General features: G+C 41.6%; 1 protein-coding gene across 2 annotated transcripts; it reads right to left on the bottom strand.

Annotated features, from left to right (window-relative positions):
- Positions 1–3,787: 3,787 nt before the first annotated feature.
- LOC106031439 (solute carrier family 2, facilitated glucose transporter member 11-like) lies at positions 3,788–12,361 on the bottom strand. 2 transcript variants are annotated; one of them, XM_013173813.3, is made up of 12 exons: positions 12,239–12,357; positions 11,185–11,283; positions 10,695–10,855; positions 9,708–9,832; positions 9,142–9,271; positions 8,349–8,497; positions 7,792–7,979; positions 7,191–7,301; positions 6,536–6,637; positions 5,541–5,616; positions 4,403–4,530; positions 3,788–4,102 (listed from the first exon to the last, which is right to left on the bottom strand). In XM_013173813.3, exons 1-12 carry the CDS (start codon positions 12,260–12,262, stop codon positions 3,896–3,898), a joined length of 1,500 nt encoding a protein of 499 aa, XP_013029267.2. In that variant the 5' UTR covers positions 12,263–12,357; the 3' UTR covers positions 3,788–3,895. The 2 variants fall into 2 exon arrangements, with proteins under 2 accessions (XP_013029267.2, XP_066834759.1); XM_066978658.1 differs by lacking the exon at positions 4,403–4,530 and having other exon boundaries at positions 12,239–12,361.
- Positions 12,362–12,655: the final 294 nt, after the last annotated feature.

Below are 12,655 nucleotides of genomic sequence, written 5' to 3'. Positions count from 1 at the left end.
TAATGCCAACAATTGTAACATTCTGGTTGTACAAAAATGCAAATCACGTAGCTATTGACTGATTCTTTTATTGTTTTAAAATGTAAATGTTTCATTTGTATTGCATAATGATTTTTCTCAATTTGTATCAAAGCATAGGTTTTTTATGTTACAATGATTCCTACACTCCTTGCAAAATAATTGCTGAGGATCTCAAATAGCAGCAATTCCACTAGCTCACAATCAAACTTCTCTTACATGTTTGCATTTTTCTGGTGATCCTGAGCTGCATAGCTCAGACTTTATAGCACGGTACTGGTTCACCTTGGCAGCAATTTTAGGAGTGAGCTCAGGAGACTTTTGCTGTTCCTTTCTGTCTAAAGAATCAAGCAGTGAGGACAGGCTCTTGGCTTCTCCTTGTGCCCGATGTCCTGCTTCAAAAGCCAGCTACCATGTATCACCTCCGCTGCATTCTGCTGTGGTCCTTTATGTTCGTACTTCTTTGTAGTTCTCCAGTATTGCAGTTCTCCACAGGGAATTAACAGTACTCGGAAATCAGCAAGCCTTAACGAACTTATGAACGGCCCCAATATCCTGCCAGTTCCCTCCTCCTGCTCTCTCCACGCATTGTGCCTCCTGTGGTGGTTGTGCCACACCGCACGTTCCTCCAGGTCCTGGGGAAGGTCACAGTGGAAGGAAAGAGGCTAAAAGTCAGAACACCAAATGAGTAACCGAGGCTGCAACAATTGCATACCCTGTGACACAAGAAAACTGCTCTGTTGAATCTGGAATGCAACACTGACTGGGGAAAAGAAGACACTCAGTTCTCTCCTCATTTCTGCTTTCCCCTAAATAATCAGACCTGATTTTTTTTTTTTGCTCCACACAGAAGTCCTATTTACAATACATCCTATTCCCATTCCCCTTTGGACTCTACTATTGCTCTTGCTTTACTTATGTAATGTCAGCAAGACAGACAGCACCAGGGCCACAGAGCCCTTCCACAGCAGCGTCTTCGTGCCGCACCGCTCAGTGGTAGAGGCCTGGGAGGGCCTTTTGGGCCTCTGGGGACACTCTGATGTAGTGCAACTTACACACAGCACGGTGGAGAGGAATGCACAGGCCAACCCCTAGTGATGAGGATGGAATAAGGCCCTCTTCAAACCCAGCTGCCTCAAGAGTGTAGAAGTAGGACTAGAAAACACAACAGAAAAAAAACTTGCACTGGCAACAACGAACTGCATGTGTGATATCACCTCCAACACAAGGACTGCAAGCAGGCCAACGGGCTATATTTCCACCAGTGACCTGTCCTTTCTGCTGCCTGCTGAGAAAATACTTCCCTTCAAGAATGGGTTAGAAGTAGAAAGTATCTTTTAAGAAGTTTTCACATGCTTTTTACAGAAAGAAATTGCTTTCATTTTAAAGTTTCAGTGCTGGTCACTATCTCATGCAAGTCAGCTGTGGTCCAGAAAAAACAAGGAATACACCTGTCATTGTCATTTGCTGATGGACCTACAGAAGTGAAAATAGAAGTGTTAATGATGGGTGAATTTCCTCAATGGAAAATTGGGAAATGAGGGAAATCACATGAATCATTTTTCTTTCTCCTTTCTCTATTGCTGCTGCTATTCTAGCCCCACTGCATCAAGGCAAAACCAAGAAACGAAGCAAAAATACAGGATAAGAAGGCTGACAACAGCAGCTACTGAAGCCATAATATTTACAGAATGTAATCTCTGAAAAATACAAGCATAACCCTGACCTACTGTCATGCCTCTTCTTGTATTCAGTTTCATTGGATGCAGGCTTGTAACAGTGATGTTGGCCCCGATGCATGAGCCTGCACTGAAATAAGGAAGGCTGGATGGCACCTGAATTGCCAGCTTTTTCTTGGAGGTGGTGGCCTCGGCAGTGACACTGAAGCAGTAGTACAAAAGAGAAAGACAAGAGAAAAAAAAACTAGCTTTCTCGCTTTATCTCTCCTTTTGGGTAAAAGACGGGCAGAGTGAGTAGTTAACAGCAATTTAAGATGTTGCTTGCAGAAGTATGAGAAAGCAAGAGGCCTTGGCATGGGGTTAAAACAACTTGCAAACATTAATATTGGTGAGTTAATCATGTACGATCTGGTTTATCAGTAACTGCAAGAGATGCAGCAATAGCGAGCTTTGGGGAGAACTGGCTTCAGGTTGGCATATTGGATTGGCAGATCCTGGGAGGATGAATGCTTGAAATGGGGAGGATCCTTCAGCTGGGCAGTGAAGGAGCCCAGCAAGACTGCCCACAAAAGACTGGCTTCTTGCAGGAGACAGTGGAGCTAAATCAGAGTGAGCTTGGCTGGAGCTCCTAAGAGAGGAACAGAGGGCTTCAAGGCTCCCGCTTCTACGCGCTGTGTGGCACAGATGAGCGGTCCCTCTGCAGTGGTCCGGCTGTGCTGCTGCTGGCACCGGGTCCTGTGAAAGGACCAGCAAAGCCGAAGTGGCACTGACCAAGCTGACAACAGAGGATTCTCTCTTCTTTATGTGCTGAAGGCTTGGCAGATTTCATTTAGCCAGAAGAATATAAAATCTAAATCAGGTTCTAGTTGCTGGAACATGCACTGGTGCTTTATTATCAGAGTTTCTTCTGCAGCTATTCCTTTAGAAGTAGAAAGTACATTGTTTGAAATTTTTAAATAGAAAATTCCCCAAAATTCGACACTGATTCAGAGCTCCAGCACAATAACAATTAATGTGAATGGTTAAACTGCGGACACACAGGAATTATGGTCCTACTAAACAGGAGGCATTTGTCGGTATGCCATTTGTATCTGTGACAGAAAATGGAAAACTAATTGATAGTCTTACACGAAGGTAGAAGAGTCTGGCGAGGGAAGGGATTAAATGCTGCGATGGTCAGCAGGATTAACAGCGCCGGGCCAGCAGCAGTGCCAGGGGCTGTGGAGCACAGCAGTGAAGTGCAGCACTGCCTGCTGACAGGCACTAGTGAAGTGTGGTGTGTCCTCATCCAGCGCCCAGCTAGCAGACGTTTGCCACCACAGCTTCTGCTTCTTGTCTTGAGTAGTTAATTGTTTATAAAGTGGGCTGAGTTTTCAAAGTGCCTGCTCTCGCGGTACTCTCGCAAAGTGTCTCGTTCCCCGTCTCACTCCAACTCTCTGGTCCTCAGCTCTCAGCACTGCCTTGTATCCTTGTGGCTAAACAGTGCCCTCCTTAAGGCAACCAGGATTGCTCACACTACAAAAACTTGCTCCAGGTTTTGCTACAACTGCTACACATGGAGGGTGCAGCCAGTTTGCTCCAGAGGATGCAGGTGAGGGTTCTATGCCAATTAGTCATTTATCAGGGCTGAGCCCTGACAATCATTACAGAAACAGGACATATAGCTTGAATATTTCTGGTAAATAAAATAGAACAAAACTGAGTTCCTTTTGTTCGTCTACCTGGCATTTGTTCATTTGCAGTGTTCATCCTCAATACTGGGTCCTTTACAGTGAGGTATCATAAATAGATGACATGAAAATTGTCTGCAGGAGTTATGTTTGTGTTTCATCCTGCTGTTAATCCTGAGCAGAGCTTTCTTACAAAGCAAGAAGCATCGAGATAAATCTTACTTCTTTAAAATGATAGCAAATGAGAAAGACTTGAAATAAAATCAGTGTGGTATGCCTGAAAATGTTTTCCCCATGCCAGTTCTGAGAAGTGTGCGTGGTTATGAATATCTTTCTGCCACAGAGCTGTTATAGGAAGGAGGCATTGAAAAGCAAAACCAAAAATAGGACTACTTGGACTAATAACAAGCTATCTGTGGATTACTTTTTATGTTATATTTTATTGAGAAAAGTCCATGTTAAAGGTTAGCTTTCAGTACGCTTCTGAGACACAGCTTTTTGTCAGTGGAAGTTGTTTGTGGTGGCCTATCAGAGCTTGGTGCAGAATGTCCTTTCTTCAGTAGCATTCTTCTCCACCATCCAACGATTTTTCTTCTTAAATTGGCGTGTTTTGAATTCTTCTGTGATTTCGGAGATTGACCTCCCTTTTGTTTCTGGGAGGAACAGATAGATGAGAACTGCTGCAGTGACCAGGACAGCAATAAAGATGAGGAAGCAAAAAGGACCAAGAACCATCTGGAGATAAAAACAGAGTAAGATGAGTGATTTCCCTGACAACACTTACCCCTACAGATTCTTTTAAATTCTGTTTGCCCTATGAAATGAGGAATAACTTTATCTTTTCAGTCTGTTCTCAAGGGATGTCTGATATCTTGGGAAGTGTTTTATATGAATGGCCTCCACGTGCCAGTAATAATAAGGAATTCACAGCTTTGATCATCTACAAGGATTTCATCTCACTTCCTGTCCAGACCAGCCTAGAAAACCAGTTTAAATCGAGAGAGTCAAAGAGAAGATTTGAATCAAATTACATACAACAGCAAAGGGGAAAAGCATTCCAGTGAAAGTGAGGCCTAGCCAAATGACGATTCCACCAATTACAAAAGCAGAAGATCTTGTTGAGAGGGTGAAGATTTCATTCATGACAGATGCAACGGCTCCAGCTGAGGAAAAAACATAAAAAGCAATCAAAAACACTGCTGTGTGGTTTGCGTTCTCCTGTGGACATTTAGCTAACCACTTTACTCAAATGGAATAAACTGAAGTCACTGGTCAAACAGTGCCCCAGTAAAGTCAGGCTGCTGTGAGATCACGTAAATTTGGGCAGCACAGCCACCCCTATCTGAATTCACCCATCAACCTCTCATGGTCCATGGAGAGAGATGGACACCCCAGAAATGTACTTTATATCCACCTAAGACATATCAAATATGGGGATGAATGGCCCTAAGGGTCTATCTCTCTCCACTGCCCATGGGAATTCTGTTACCATGGGAATTCTGTTAGGTTTTCAAGACATTCATAGTCCTCATATTCAGCCCTTAAAATAGTAAAGGCTGGCATTTGATTTTGGAGATTGCATACCTAAAATTCATGTTTAGACATGGAAATTTCAATATTGCTTTCAAGTGAGTGAAATCATAACAGAGAGCTGTAAATTTGGTTCTGGCATTACTGATGTAGGTGATTAAGAGAAGACGAGAAAAGACAAAGAACTGCTAAGAGACAGACTGTGTAAGCTATCAAGTATTCTTTAATGGAATTGAATTTTATAGGTGAATTGAGAAAACTGATGTTTTAGAGGGGGCTACCACTGCATTTGGGCAGACACAGAGATGGACCAGATGAACCTGCGTGCACTGAACAGCATTCATGCCTTCCAAATCAAGTCTTAGTGATTTTTAACAAGTATTTCTTTGCCTTGAACCTGCAATTCAGTGTGAGGCTATAGAGTCCTGATACATCAGGGCCTGAAATGTTTGAAGTAATTTGTAAAAAAATCGTTCCTCAAGTTATTAATTCACCAGAAGTTGGAGCTCCCCCATCAGTCCAAACTAAGCTGCTGCTTTACGAAGATGTATTCACCCAGTCTAGTTCTTTCCCACACATCCATGGCCTGTGCATTCCCTCGTGGTCCAAGGTTTGCTGTTGCTACCTGTGTTGTTATACTCACCCGGTCCTATTCCATAGGCGATGATGAATAAAAAGATAAGAATAACACTGCAGTAACGCATCCAGAGGAACCGATCCTAGACAAGGGCAGAAGGAGGGATGAGAATGACAATTTTATAGCTATAGCACAGCTGATCTAAACATACAGGAGAAGTGATGTTGATGAAAAAGCCCACGATGCTGGGCTCTGTAATGGGTGCTCACTACAACTACTTATCTCTCTGTACTGAATACAGTGGAAGGCCAAAAGTAGCCTGCAGTGTCCTATCTACAGAGGTGAGTTAAACTGCACCCTGGTCTGAAAAACACGTAACAAATTCCGAGATAATTACAGCATGGGGAAAAGTGTAACTGATTCAACCTTATCTTATTCACTTAGACAACTTCAGAGAAATGTTTAAATCATGTGAATCAAAAGATACCTGTGAAACAGAGAGAAGTTAGTTTGTGGGCTGAGACAAAGTTTGCAATGCAGTACGAAACACTGGAAATATGGAAGGCATGACACTGGGTTCCTCACTTCTTTCCACCATCCAGGCTGGAAGGAGTTAGAGAACTGCATGCTGTGTATCCAGCCGGATCACATGCATCGAGGGTGGAAATTGGTGGTGGGAAGGGGCAGTGCACACTGCTTCTGTTGCAGGGGGCATGGGATAGCAAATGGGAATGGTGACAACAGAGATGCTCATCTAGGGGTTTGAAGGGCAGCAAACAACACAAGAGAGGTTCAGAGAGATCAGGCGGGCAGAGAGCTGGAGGAAAGCTATGCCAGGCTGATGGTTTTACAAAATGTTTTTCACTGACTGTTTGAAAGATTGACTAAAAAGATGAAATACAAGACAGGACAAAGATAAAGGCCTTGCAAGGTGGGCTGCGAATTTGTGTTCAGAAGATATTCTGACCTGCTCTTTTGGACGTCAGAACTAAGGCTGACTATCTGCTGTCCTGCACAAAGATTTCAGATGCAGATCCACCCCTAGAGAGACATTTGCTTACGCTCAGTAGAAGGCTTGTTTCAAGCAACACCAGTATCAGTGCCATCAACAAATAACCACCCCACAGCAGAATCCGGCGTCCAAAACGATCGATAATGGAGCTCTGAGGGGTAGGAAAAAAACCAAACATATCACTGCAAGCATGGCCAAGTCCAGCTGTGAGCCTTGCAGCAGATCAAGCTTTCTTCTTCGGTTCTTCTTACTTTAGAGAACAGAAATCTTGTTAGTACCAAGTTTGTTATTTATGGATTTCCTTCTAGCCTCTCTAATGCTATGAATGACCATCGCTGCCTGAGCATTGCAGCTACTTTTTCATGAAAGCTGTAGTCAATAGAAACATGTTATGATTCCATTCAAAAATATATATATACAAATATATGGAAATAAGCAAACATATTTATCTTTGAATGATATTTCATTTATATATGTATGAATAAGATATATTTTTATAAGAAAGTATGAAGATTGAAGATAGGAAGAAAGATTTAAAAGATGGAAAGAAATTTGGCAGGGACAGTATCAACCACTTTACAGACTTATGTAGTGCAACAGAAAAATCCTTTGGCTCACCAAGTGAAGATTCATTTACTTTAAAGGAGAATAGACTCTAATCACGTGTACTTGAACTCTTAAAGCCCCAGCAGGGTCTGACTTACACAGAAGATGATGGAGATGAGCTCAGAGGTCGCAACTCCTAGAGCTACATATGGGATTATGCTTTCCTGGAGGTTTGCTGTCTGAAAAATTTCCGAGGTGTAGAAGGTGATCTGATAAATAAGAAACATTTTTAAAATGAAGTATAGCCAATAGATGTAATATGTGCTTATCCAGCATCACTTGGAACTATATTTGTCATCACTGTAATAGCAACAGTATATTATTAGGGCTTAGCAGAGGTGATATACCTGCTTGAGATGTGAAAAAATGAAAGGCTAATGGAGATGGAGAAAAGGGATTTGAAAGTCCAGGGAAAAAAAAAAAAGAAGAAGAAGAAAATAAAAGAAGAGTTGAAAGGATCATAATGCCTGTAAGGCATGGGAGAAAGATGTTATGGCAAAGAGGAAAAGGGAAGGGACAAGGCAGGGAAGACAGGGAGTGAAGAAAAGAAAAGCAGATTTTAGTCATAGCAGACCATACATAATTATTCCAACAGTTCACTCGGTAGGCCTTTTACAATTGTTACACAGAAGCTGCTCATCTGCAAAGCCCCTGAGCACTTAACAGTGGATATAAGCATGGATATTGGGAATACCCAACTGCACTGAGGCCACAGAGCTGCAGACTCAGTAAAAGCAGGAGCATGGTACACAGCTGCGGATACACGGATGGCTCTCTCAGCACCTCTAGGACATTCATTATTTTGGTGCCTTTTGTTACAGCCTTTTCCTTCATCATGTCATCAAATTCTGTGTGATAATTCTCTTCTCCCCAGAGTTGCTTCATGGCTACAGAAGAGACAGAACAAAGTATATTCTTCCATCTTCTGATCCACTAGTCATTTGCAGTTGAGTCTATTCCTTGATTCATCAGTCACTGAGCAAAGAACCAAAACACAGTTTACTGGAACATGCTGAGACTGTCCTGGAAAACAGCTTTGAACTTCTTGTAGTATTTAAAGGTAGATCGTAAATATTTCTGATGACTCCTCTTTTTCCAGAGTAATACAATTTTATGCTATGATCTTTGCGAAATCTCTCATCACGTAATTATCAGGAAATCTGTAGTTGTACAATACAAAAGCTAATTCCTTCTATTAGGTACACTTTCCCAAGAGTTACAGTCTAACAAATTAGGGATCTAAAATTTTCTCTTACCTTTCAAGCAACCGTCCTTGTCTCCTTTTTGAAGCAAGAGATAGGGAGGTGACTCAGGAAAGAATGGCAAAAAGAGCAGTTGAATCAATGCCACCAACCCAGAGAAGGACAACAGCACATTCCACATGTCTTCAGTTCCTAAAAGATCTCTATGAAGGCACACAAGAGTGTATGTATAGGCCAATACAGTTACATTCTACAACTAGTTTGGTGTTTTCTGGATCCTAAACTACCAAAATGGAAACTATATCTATATATGTATATATATTATCTATATATGTATATATAGATAGATATACCTGTAAAGAATAAATTGAAATAAAAGAAGTTTAGATTATGAAAAGGAAAACAGACTGATACTTTAGTTCTACTGCAAGATTGAGGTTTTTCTGTTAATTTGAGTATTTTCTAAATACCAGTGGAGTTTGGATATTCCCACAACAGCTGTCTGAACCAATATAGTAGTTCTGCATGAGATTATCAAGAAATTGGCAGAGCTATCAGGTCTCAGAGGTTTATTAAGAGTGTATATACATATTTTTTTCTTATTAACTTCAGCAGAGACTGCACCTCCAGAGAGGGACTCATCCTTTCTCAAGAGAAGGGTCTTTCCCCAGAGACTGACAAGGGAACCTCAGTGACTGGCATGGAGCAGACGTTTCCTTTCTGACCGCTGTAGCTAAGCAAAGTAAAAGCCCACCTTCAGCATCTGTTTCTAGGACTGGGAGGACAGCACTTTCCTGCCATAAAGAAGACAAATAGAAAACAGGACCAGAAGGAGCAGCACAAGTACCGTAATCCAAGAATTCTTGCTACAGCTTTTCCTAGTGCAAGAAACACAGAGGAGGTCACATTTACAAATCCACGCAACTTCTTAGGTGAGATCTCTCCTGCATACTGAACGTGGGCATTCATATGTATTCCTAAAGAGAAGACAAAAGAGAACTAAAGCTATAGAAAAAAAGAGAGACGGTCCCTTTCCATTTCACCTTCAGCCAAAGGTAGCTCTCTCATCTCCCTCCTGAACTGTTTGCTGTATGTCCTCCACAGTAAGTAGGCTGAAAATTTACATCTACTCTAAGTGAGATGTTTAGTTAATCCACCAGATATCCCTCTCAGCAAGACCTCTTGAAGGCAAAGGACAGCTCATCACTATATTGTCCCTGCCCAGGGAACAAACTGGACTATGCGATGGGTTTGTTGCCTGCTGCCTCGCCACAAGCCATGATCTTCTTACCTTTTCCCAATCTGCTCCTTGTTCCACTGGGGTTACTGTGCATGCCCAGGTACTCCCAGCAGGAAGATTTCTGTATCCACCCCAAAGAAGTCACATTAACATGGAGTAGTGGGAAGTCCTACCAGCACCGATGCCCTCGAGGAAGCGCCCGATCAGGATCATCTCAAAGGATTTGGCTCTCCTGCTGAAGCCAGTGTTCAGTGTGGCTACTATTAGGACCACATCATTGAACAGCAGACATTTCTTCCTGCAACAGCAAACAACATGCGGGTATGATCCATGTTTCACTTTGTCATAGTTAACTGATGTCTGCATGTTCTCCTCTGGATTTATGGACTAAACCATGGACATTTTAAAATCCATTGCTTATAGAGAAACAATATCTGATTAGGAAAAGGCATGATGTCTTCCCAGGAAAGTGGAAAGGGAGAAGTTAGACTTCTCTTTTCTATGCTAATACCATGTGAGCATGCTGTGAGGCTGAAGAAAATTCCTGTAAGGTAGATACTGATAAGGAACGGTCTTTTTCACTTCTTTCCTTTGGGCCAGGCTCCCATCCCCAACACTGCAGTTGTCCCCTGAACAAGGCAAATCCAGCGTTATGGAGAGATAGGTTCACTATCCACCTTGAGATCAGAAAGAGGATTCTGAACATGGTGTGAGAGATTCTGCTTATCTTTGCTGAAATTCTGACTGTTCTTGCAGAGGAATGAACCTGCGCACTTTTTTTAAGAGCTGCAATCAATTGAAAAAATAAAAATAAACAGTTTTTGCCTACAGAATATCTATTATCTTCTGTACACCCGCAGTGTTGTTGGGCTCCCTAGGTATTATTGCTCAATGAAGAAATTTCAGAGTGATTCTTTACTAAAATTTCAGCAAATGTATAGGAATTGTATGGCACCAAAAACCGTGAAAAGGGAATCAGAAACAGGTGCATGTTCTTGTCTCTCTAATGTACCTAGGTGTACTTATACATGGTGAGTAGAGTTAATTCTGCACCAAGATGGGGAAGTGAAAATTCCAACATCTATTATATTAGGTGAGTAATAGTTAATTGCTTCCCTTGTGCCATCCCTAAATAGTTAATCGTTGGGAAATATACTTACTTTCCATACTTTGCAGTCAGGTACCCACTACACAGACATCCTATCATTCCCCCCACACAGTACATAGACACGATGAAGGACCATAGTAGTGTGAGCGTCTCCTGATGCAGCGCTGAACCATATCGCTCCAGCCAGGTTTCGTTGATAAACTTCTGAATGTACTTGGACAGACAAAGAGATATTTATTCCTCTGAGGCACTAATCACAAGAGTTCTTCATTATGTTTATAATTTTAAAAAGATAGATTAATAGTCGTTATGTTGAGACGTTTTATAAAAGAAAAAAAAATAGTATAAGGAACGACCAAGGCTTCCATAGTCCCTCCATTCAACTGTGTAATAGTTACTATGACGGTAAGGGATGGGAAAGAGCTGGGGATAAACTCACATAGTACTATGGAAGAGGTTTTTCAGAGCGTCTTCGAGGTGTGTGTAAGGCCTAGCCCCTCGAAAAGCAGTTACAGATTTGCTTTTGTGAGAGCTTTACTTACTGGAGAAGTATAATTGATCACAGACATTTGAAAACCAGACAGGTGGGTTCCACCAATTCCTAGCACCAAAATCATTAGCAATAGCTTCCGGTATTGAACCTGCCAAAGATGATGAAAGGCATGCTAAGTTCCTGACACCAGCAGGGCTTTCAGAACCATGAGGTAATTTATAAGATATTACATCTTTACATTTCCATGACTAAAAAGCCTTTATAAAGAAAAAAATAAACAAACAAAAACAACAACAACAAATTATATTTTTCAATAATGAAACAAAATTGCTGGGAAATTGTTAAGATGCAAATCCACACATCCCTTTATGTTCCTCTCCTTGTTACTAACAGCCTGAAAAGATGCAGTCTTTAATTCTTTTCATTTTGCCAGCCACAGAAATTTAAAAAAATCATAAAAGCCTTGTTGAGACAGTTTGTGTTTGCTTTTGTACTAGTAAGAAGCCACACCTTTCTTGAATCCCTTTTTCCCTTCAACTTTAACTTCTTGGAGACTTCGTTCACCAGCTTCCAGGGAATAATCAAGTCTGTCCTCTTAAGCCTTTTTTTTTTTTAATTTCACTTTTATATTCCTATAGGAATCTGCATCTTCAGAGCCCCTACTTGAACGACTCCTATTTGAAATGCTGCGTTCCCGTGATGTACACTGAATTTTAGAGCACCCTTCACAAGCACATATGTTTTCCAGCATTTAGTCAGGTCACAATGTAAACAGATGAGTATCCTCAAATGTCCTCAAGAGTGCAGGGCAGTACAGTGGGAGATTTTTTCCTTTTTGTCTCTTCCATACTACTCTTTTATCCGTTTTCCTCAAAATGCCTATTCTTTCCTGTTTTCTGAGGTCCTCTCTTAAACCTCTCTCTTTTGTATTTCCAATATGTTTTATGGAGATGTTGTGTAGTCAGTCTTGTTGCTGAATCAGTGTTGTCCCCAGCATGTGCTCTGTTCATTTTTATTACTGCTTGATTCCCTTTTTCTGTAATCTTTAAAGATTATGCTGCTATCGGTGACTAGGGCTAGAAGACAAGAAGTTGGATACTCACCAGGTCTGAGAGGAAACCAGCCATTTCCCCCTGAAAACCTGCCTGCTCTGAGAGCCCTTGTCAAGTCTGTCAGATTGAGTGATACGTTTTCTATGCTTAGATTATAAGAAGTTGGGATCATAGCACAGAAGTTAAATTCTAACTATGTGCCTTCTAGTGAATTATGTCCTCCTCCATCACTGGCCAGGGTCTCTTTTTGCTGGTTTAATTATTCTAAGACTCAGATATGCCAAGCTGATTACAACATTGGTAAATGTTTGTCCTTGTATCTGGAGTGCTCCCCCTTATTTGCACTGCTAAAGCGACTGAGTGTTCCTGTTTTGTGGGGATCGGACGGTGTTAGCAGCTTTCCTTCAGGACAGCAGACCCTGCCTTCCCTCTCTGACAGCAGCATAGGCAGCGCGTTTCTTCCTCCCA

Source organism: Anser cygnoides, chromosome 17 (assembly GCF_040182565.1).
Source record: "Anser cygnoides isolate HZ-2024a breed goose chromosome 17, Taihu_goose_T2T_genome, whole genome shotgun sequence".
NCBI lineage: Eukaryota > Metazoa > Chordata > Aves > Anseriformes > Anatidae > Anser > Anser cygnoides.
Note: the sequence above shows the minus strand (reverse complement) of the source record. Positions and strands in the feature narration are given on the sequence as shown.